Here is a 9,332-nt window from a genome sequence, read left to right on the forward strand (position 1 = left end):
CCAAATGATGCTCTATGATGAATAAATCTGATGTACAGTATATACACACCAATTTCAACTCACGAAGAAATGGATGATGACAGCAAAATAGGTGGCGTCATCTCTCCTGGACCTGTTCCTGTGTCGGAGAGTCCTCAGCCTGATTTCAGAGCTGGGTGATCTTTTCCACCTCCTTCTCCTTGAAGTGCGGCTCTGTTTCTACGAATGCTAAGTTGACTTTGCCCGACTTCTCCGTCATCGCCGGCTCCTGAGTCTGAGATGGAAACGAAGAACATTAAAGGTAAAGCTTTGAAGAGCACCTGCCGTGAGCGCACCATTGGAAGCAGGAGCTAGAAATGGCTTGCCATCGATTGTGTCTTATCATAAAGGTGATGGCTGCTCTTGGTAGATTCAGTGCTGTGTTTGCTTTAGATGTCGTCAGACTGACAGGCCTTACCTGAGGCGAGTCTGTGCAGCAGCTGAAGCAGAATAAATCTCTCTTTCTGACAAACAGCTCAGGTCGGACTTTCCTCTGCTTGCAGCCACCTGAGGGGTTACATATGGTGCAGATGAGTGCCTTTCTTTACTTGGATGTCTACCTGAGTAAGACTTGACAATACAATTTTGCTCTTAGCAAAGATGTACTACCTTCCTATATAAAATGCTTTTTTTGAGAGTGAAAACCCAAATGCACACACACACATTCACAAACACACACACACGCATACTCCTGTTAATGTAAATAAGCTAATTGTGAGGGGAAAAGGGAACAGTTCCTGCTTGTCTATTGATCGTAAAGAGATACATTTTATGAGTGTTTTGGTAAAACTGAGTGTTAAGCTGTCCTAAAGTCAGGCATCGTGCAGTTAATGACAGTGTTAGCCCTAGCGTTAGCCCCCCACCTGTGACAAGAGGAACCTGTGACAGGTAGCGTGCCCTACCTGTGGCAGCACTGACCGCCATGCCGATAATAATCGTCACCAGACTGCCCAGGGGACAGAAGTACAGATAGGACAGGGAGTACCAGTTGTCTGCAATCTCTGGCCTGTCACTACATGAGAAACAGAGTTAACACAATGACACTATAGGTGATCCACCACAAGATCAGGTTTCAAATATGCATTCTAATGGCATAAATAGCAAATGTTTCCAGCTTTGTCAGATTTAGATCACAGGCACTGAAAGCTTGAAGAGTATTGATGCTTACACCTGGAGTTAAGTAAACAGTTTACTTCAGCTGAACTTGGGGAGGAAGGAGTATTTGATAAGCCCTAATGTCACAGAATTAGGAAGGGAACCATGCTGATATATTGTTACTTCCCTGTTCGATAGCTTATGTGTTTGCTTTGTGTCTGCTTGGTGTGACTATTTCATGACTGATCATTTTGGCATTATATACAAGCATGTGTTTTTTATTCTATTTCAGGTGATGGAACAGCGAGTAATGTGTCTGTCCCTCGCGTTTGGCTCAGATCTCACAGCAGTGATTGGACCAGGCCAATGCCAGTCCGTCTGAGATACGGCCCTGTGACATCGCCTTACTCAGGTGGCAGAGGTGTCAGCGTCACTGCGCTGCTCCACGGCGCCATGGTGGTGAAGTTGGAGTCCTGAGAGTGAGAGTTGTTGTAGAGGCAGCCGGCGACGCTTACGTTGAGGGGAAGCGTCTTATCCGGGAGGGGCGGGTACACCTGGGCACCAATCCCCACCCACAGTGTCACTATCAGCCCTGTAATCAGCCCCACCAGCCCACCCTGCAACAGACATGACCGCAATTTGTTAGCACTCACACCATTCAATCAATCATTGATTTCAATGTGGCCTTCGCTAGCCTTCAGTAGCACTGAGTAACATGTAGATAATGCTACACACTTCAGGTTCTGCATGCAGACTTTCGCTGATAAAGTCTTACTTTGTAAAAGTGTTAAGCCTTTTTTTCTCATATCACATGCAGAAATTGTCATAATCATATTTATTAATTTAACTATATTTGCCATGGATTCATAATGTACAAATCTGTCCTTAGCACCTGGTGAAAGAAGTCAAAAAAGGAATAATATCATATGAAAAAGCCCTATTTTTTTAAGTTCTCACTCTCTTTAGCAGTAAAATAAGGGATAAATATGAGTATGTAACAGAATATGCAAACATGTGCAGGTAAATTTAACTGTTTGAAATGCTAAACTTTTATGCTTTAATGCTTTAATTTTTTTAAATGTTAAAGCTAAAAATACTCATGAAGTACATGATACAGTAACCAGAATAACTTACAGTTGAGTTTGCACTGCGCAAGAACATGCCAAGCAGGTAGAGCCCGAGCAGCGGCCCACTGATCATTCCAAATATGGATAGGGCTGCCTTAAATGAACAGAAAGAAATGAGAACCTACCTTATGATATGTGTCCACCAGCAGAGGGCGTTGTACAACTACATTTCAATGAGACACACTGACTAATGTTAACACGAACCACAATGCAACATTTCATGTTCCTGGACATTAAGCACCTAACTTACCTTCATAATTAACTTAATATTGCACTTTAAATCATGCAGCTATACTTGTAACTGGGGTATTAAAGATAGCACATTGTAATCATACCTGTAGAATGCTGCCCATCAAGGAGGCTACGGCTGCCATTGCGATACAGAGTGCACCAAAGAAGACACCTGGGAAAGAACACACGCTGTGCGATGAGATGATTGGATCAAATGTCAGGTCATGGTTTTTTCTAAGTGTGACATCATAGGAGAAATGAATGCCTGCAGTATACAGTATCAGAATTACAGAAACTCGTTGAGCACTTTTTTGTTCTTCATTATCAAATGACTGAGCTGATTTTCACTTACTTTTATTTTGAAACTTGCAATAATCCTCCATATTATGAGGAAAACCCAACTGGGTTCAATTTTTTAGGAGTGGAAATATCACTGCAACAAAAATGGACCTTTCTGTTTATGGGAAGGTTTCGTACTGTTGTTAACAGTTTTTCGTTTGTGCTTGTGATCACAATGGAAATACAATAAGTAGTACAAAGTACATAGTAGTAAATATAGTACAACCAAACGGATCACATTGCATTTGAATCAAGAAAATTAGCATATGTTTATTAGCTACTCTCTGAGACTCACTGAGGCCCATGTTGATCCAGGACACCTGTTTCTCACTGAGGTTGGACCACTTGGGCTTGATAAAGTCCTCCACGGTGACAGCCACCAGGGCGTTGATGCTGGAGGACACCGTGCTGAGGGGACAGAAATACGGTCACATGGTAACATTTCAGCTGTGTCACTGGCTTCCCGTTCCCCTAATATAACACTGATCTCAGATCAGAGAGGCAAGCTGCAGGGAAAAGCTGCTGATGTGGGCATGGTGATGAATGAACCCAAGCAACTAAGATTCTATGAAGGACCTCTACTGCCCCCTGGTGTTTGTTTCACCACCCTTAGAGCTGTTACTTTATGACATTCACAGTCTTGATCTGCCATTTTGATAGCTCTACTGAGCACCATATACTGTAGGCCCTATATTGTGATGTAATGCATATGTCTTTAATGCTGATGTGTCTGCTTTAATCATATACTCACCTTAATGTTCCACTGTAGGCAGCTGCCACAAACAACCCAGGGACTCCAGGAAACTCTGCCAGAATGGCCATCACAAGATAGGGTAGCATCTGGAACAGCCACACACACACAACAGATAGAAAACTGTTTCCACACAGATGGTTGTACACACACCACTTTTTGTTGACAATGTCAAAATATACTGGTGAGCTGAACACTTCATGCGACCGCACTGTGACTGGTACCTGATCAGGGGCCTCCACATCGCTATTGGTGAGTGGGTCACAGTTTTTGTAAATGGAGTACATGGCGAGGCCGGAGAACATAGCCAGACTAACAGTGGCCCACAGCCCCACCATGTTCACATACAGAGACCTGTAAGGGAGAGACAGGAAGGAGATGTTCTGTGGTATCAGATCTTTTCTTTTTTCCTTCTTCACGAAAATGTTTCAAATTTTTCTAAACCTCAAACTCACATCTTTGCGTGGGTCATGGTTTTGCAGGAGATGTAACGCTGCACCTGCGATTGGTTGATGGAGTAGATTGACACCCACATCAAGCTCCCGCCCACCACAATGGTCCAGAAGGTGTGGCGCTTCAAGGGGTCTGGATCAAAGCTACAAAACAGGGAGAGAACCTCAGATAAAGGACCAGTCTCACTCATTTTTGTGCTTGTTCTCCACAAAAACTGTCATTAGAGATATGCCAGCTCATAGGCTTTTTTATGAATTATAGTGATATATTTTTCTTTTTCAAAAAACATTACAGGTATATGCTTCACAGCAAGGCCAAAGCCCTTGGGTAATTGATCACAATAGGTCCCGTATATGTCGGATGCTGTGAACGTTATGGTATACAGTGAGGGGACACTCAGCTGTGTATCAGCATGATGTCACTGTGGCCCTCCCTTCCCCAGTGCTAACTCAAAGGTGTTGAGCCGTCCTCCTTGCCGGGCGTCGTCCCAGATCTTAGTCAGCCCGCCCTGGAGCACAGCACCCTGTGCAATGACTGCCACGAAACCTGCCAGCATGATCACCATCTGGAACACGTCTGTCCAGATCACTGCCTTCAGGCCACCCTGGGGACCAGAGCACACACACACACAAGCGAAAGGTCAGGCTACACTACCCAGATTGGAAGTCAGATATGGTGTACTTTTAACAAATACTCTCCACGTGCTGTCTGATATGATGCTATTGTATGAATATGAGATAGAAGTTCATCAGCTCTGGACACTGTGTGTATGTAGCAGTTCCATTCTTTACACCTCACATCAGTCCATTCCCCTCTGTGAAACAAACATGTGATTTGATTCCAGGGTCTAAACTGGAACTCATAGTTGACTAAAATGTGTTCCCTCAGGGTTGACCCTGGCTGTGCCACATGGCAGTTGCGGTGGCAGTGAGCGGCTGATTGAGAGACACTGACCAGTGTGCAGTAGAGAATGCAAACAGCTCCTGTTGCCACCAGCACTCCCCACAGGTCCAGTCCTGTGACTGAGAATCAGAATGGAAAGATAGGGACTCAGTGGCATCACAAGTGAGAGGGGCACAGTGACATTGTAAGAGACTCAGTGACATCACGTCCAGTGCTCAGATGGGCACCCCCTTCCCACCTCTGTCTCAATATATACCCCAATTAATAAAAGAGAAATACTAATCATGTTCCCCCACAGAGAATGTTCCCTTTCTTCTAAATCAGCTCCTGTATACATCCAGATAAGATCTTTTTTGATATTGATATTGTTTGATATCAGCTTCTGGTAGTTTCAAAACTATCCTTTTTTACTTAGGCTAATTACCAGACATAATACAGGAGAAAACAGATATCCCTGCCCTAAATCAGACGGGTAGAGCAGCTTCTATTTCTCATAACCTGAAAGCAGTTAGTTAATGGTGTTCGTGATCCATATTAATGTGTTCTTTTGGGTTAGACTCACTCTGATTGAGGGCAAGTGCAGGAGCATAGATAACCATCCCTGTGTACAGTGCCTGGGAGACAAAACAGCAGCATTTAGAAGATTGAGTGGAAACTTTACCTTCTTCCATATTGAACAGAACAGAATGTACCTCTGTAATGGTAACCCCCCCTGTCAATTGGTCTGAAAAATAAACCCTACATATAGCCCACATTACCATTTTAATTTGAGAACGTCCTGAACAACCACCACAAACATCCTGCTTGTAAAATTAATGATAAATGAAATGTATCAAGGAACAAGGAAGGAAATGCTTTTCTACAGTTCCGTTGTAGAGAACAAAAGGAGTGAGTTTATGACCCAAAACTCATAATGATAAAGGATACGTATGAGATATTGATGTGGTAAAAAGCACTTTTTCAAATGCTGTTGTAAGAGACAGCTCAAAGTTATATGGTGAGGCAAATGTGGATGTCCAAACACTTTCAGCTCATGTCTTTGGTCCACTTACTGTCTGGATGATGTACATGCTCGTTCCCACCACCCGAATGGCTTTGTTGAAACGCATCTCCAAGTACTGCAAAATAAAGAATAGCACTCTTTCAGCTGTGATTTTTTTTCAGTTTTTTTTTCTGAAATCAAAAGGGCCATCACAAAGTTTTAAATGTAACCTAGGGTCGTTCTCTGGAACAATGTCCAATACTTTACCTCACCATAAACATTCAGCATAATGTATAACTTGATTTTCAGACTCAAGTTCTTAGGAAAAGGTAAATAAGTATTTGAAAATTAAACCCATTAAAGCTCTTCTTGTTTATGGCTGGATGTAGCAAGCACACACCTGCTAGCCCTGACTAATGCTTTCTAGTTATGACTAACCAGACATTGTCCCTTTATTTGTGTTCTTCAGACAGCAGTCCTAAGTAAACTAGTTATTACTGGAAATGACTGTCATACTGAAATTTCAGTGTCAGCATCATGACTCTACCAATACTTGCCAAAGCATTTTAAACAACAACGTGAGAGCAAAATTCTCAGATATAGTGGAAAACAGTCTTTCTGTCTGATACAATTATCCTTATGGTATATAAACCCTTTGTGAATAAACAGAGGAGTCTTTGAACTAAAGAGTTTTCACGTACACCATCAGCTGAATTGTATGCAAAACCATCTCTTCAGGAGCCCCAGTTCAATATACTTTTTGAGTTACTCATTTCCAGTTAAGCTGGAATACGTTTGCTTGTGTTCAATTCACGAGGGATATATAAATGTTACGACCCCCCCCCCAAACTGTTGTTTTTACCTCTTTTGAAGGGGTCCAAGTCTTGATTAGGGGGTCCTCGATTACCCCCCCCCCCCGCCCCCCCAATTCGAACCCTGTTCTAAACCTTCCCTTAGCAGGCATCTGAGGTTCCACACATAGCTCCAAATGAGCCAACCCGCGCTTCTGTCCTAATCAACCAACCCAAAAAACAAGGTGAGCAAATGATACGTGAGACGCTTAGCGTTGAGAAAGGCCTCTGTGGTTTGTGGACCTAATGTGTATCATTCTTATGGACAAAGAGACAAAGATAGTTGATAAAGCCTGCAGTTGTGAAACACTGACTCCAGTTTCCCAGTTTTCATTGGATGTGTTCCGCCTCAAAATGTAAGAAGCTGTAATGAGCCAAGCCAATATCTAAAATATTTAGTTTACTGATTCATGCTGTACTAAAACTGTAAAATCTAGTTGGACTGGCTCTATTGTAGCATTCAGGCCGTGTACCTTGCACAACATGCTGTGATAAGAAGGAAATAAAAACCACTGTATCATTAATAGCTCTGGCTGATTATTATTTGACATTATTTGACTATTTATTATTTGACAGTATGAACATAAATTCAGGCATTTTGCTAAACTCAATTTTGTTACTCTGTCACCAGATTTTTAACAGAAGTAATAATGGCACTGAGTAATATCTGAAAGCTGAAATTGTTTCTGAATTTGAGTTACGGTTGCATCTCACATCCAAGCCATGAATTGACCTTTGAACTGAGCTTACCTTTCCCTGAACCTCAAGACTATCCAAGAGAGATATGAGCTTTCACTTTGTTTTATGTTCCAAAAAGTGTTTGACAATGACCAGATAACTATGAATAGAAAGACAACTTCTCAATAGATAGTCTGTGTCTGTCATTGTCATTGTCTTTATGTTCCTGAAATACTACTGGGAGAAAGAAGCAGAGTGCGGATACTCATTTCTCTGCTACACTGTATCCTTGTACCCAGCACACGTGTCTTCTACTGAATGTGCATATGTGCCATTTTCAAATTTCCTCTGCTTTCTTCTGAACAGCCAAAATAATTCTGTTGGCTGACCATTCCCTCTGGGACACAACACTGTCTGACGGTCACTGTACCTCATATGTGCTGGTGATCCCCAGGCGATAGAAGAGGGGAACGAAGATCTCTGCTGTGATGGCCGACATGATGGAGTAAGAGATGGAGAAGAGCCAGAAGGGGGTGCCGTAGCGGTAAGCCTCGGCCGGGGTGCCGATCACTGTGATCCCCGACATGAAGCTGGCCGTTAGGGACATGGCCACGGGGACCGCTGTCATCTGGCGGCCCCCGAGCAAGAACTCGGCACTGCTGGTCTCCTTCCGGCCCCTGAAGGCCTGGAACAGGCCAATGGCCGCTGCGCCCAGAACGGTGCCAGCGAACACCACATAGTCCCACACAGAGAAGGAGGCCACTGGGCCACCTGTACCCACCATAGCTAAAAGAAGTCCACCAGAAAACAAGCCTGGTCTTGACCTCACGTGACTTCACAGTCCAGCTGTCAGACACACAGTAGCCTGTGTCCTGATTGGCTTCTGCAATTTAATGTTATGCAGTCTCAGTCAAAGTATTTACTATTTCATATGACCATTTACTTCCTAATTGATTTGAGTTTGTTGTGTCTCAGCTTTTTAATAAACAACAATTGCACTCAATGTTTAAATTATTATATATGACTGAAAAGATTTATGTACCTCTTTTTTACCCTTTAAGACAGTATTAATTCGTACTCACAACTTGGATATGCATTTAACCATTTAAACTTGATCAGAGACAAATCTTGTCAGAGCAATGTGTCCCACGGTGAACAAATCTTGCCTGATCGTTTGTCAATCAGTTATCAATACTGATACAGTATACAGATCTCTGTTAATGAACAATGCAAGACACGTACCTCAGCGTTACTTCTTTCAAAACAGGTCAGTTTTATGATTTAACAGTTAGAACCAATCTTCAGAAACTGGCAAGAATTCCGACACGAGGGAAAGGTGTCTTCGTGAAACTCCAGAGACAGTTGTGGATTGATCCTTTCAGGTTTTCCTCTCTGGCAAATTCAGATGAACACAATGTGTGTTCCCCCAACAAAACAAGCATTACAGAAAATTGAGGAATGCCAGAGAGCCGAGACACAGTAGCTGTTCCCTGGACGCAGTCGTATTGGAGAACGCCCCGTTGGCTTGGATTATATCAAGAATCCGTAGTTAATGATATGCCAAGGACAAAGGAGGAGAGGCAAAGAAGTGCATAAAACACCTTAGAAGATTGTAAATGGTGTTTCTTAAGTCAGGAGGACTCCGTAAATGTTTTCAGCAATCGTGGTCCTGACCTAAAAAGAAACAGAAGAGGCCAACGAGGGGCACACAGAATATGTGAAAATGCTGTGCTTCAGATCTCAAATCTGAGATTTTATTGTCCTTTATTGCCTGGTCCCAGAGTTAATTTCCCACCAGGAAATAAACAATAGGGATGGAACCCATGGCTTAGTCAACAACTTCTGATAAGAAGTAGTTATCAGTCACTCTTAACCACACCAAAATATGTAAGAAGAGAACTTTG

The 9,332-nt window shown here is 42.8% G+C and overlaps 1 protein-coding gene across 1 annotated transcript; it reads right to left on the bottom strand.

The window, feature by feature from the left end:
* Window positions 1-145: 145 nt before the first annotated feature.
* On the bottom strand, window positions 146-8,212 carry slc5a8l (solute carrier family 5 member 8, like). Its single transcript, XM_036530777.1, has 15 exons — window positions 7,859-8,212; window positions 5,970-6,035; window positions 5,480-5,531; window positions 4,969-5,036; window positions 4,464-4,618; window positions 4,017-4,157; window positions 3,786-3,915; window positions 3,562-3,650; window positions 3,106-3,218; window positions 2,576-2,643; window positions 2,248-2,334; window positions 1,522-1,730; window positions 921-1,030; window positions 437-525; window positions 146-253 (listed from the first exon to the last, which is right to left on the bottom strand). Exons 1-15 carry the CDS (start codon window positions 8,210-8,212, stop codon window positions 146-148), a joined length of 1,839 nt encoding a protein of 612 aa, XP_036386670.1.
* Window positions 8,213-9,332: the final 1,120 nt, after the last annotated feature.

This window comes from Megalops cyprinoides, chromosome 6 (genome assembly GCF_013368585.1).
Source record: "Megalops cyprinoides isolate fMegCyp1 chromosome 6, fMegCyp1.pri, whole genome shotgun sequence".
NCBI lineage: Eukaryota > Metazoa > Chordata > Actinopteri > Elopiformes > Megalopidae > Megalops > Megalops cyprinoides.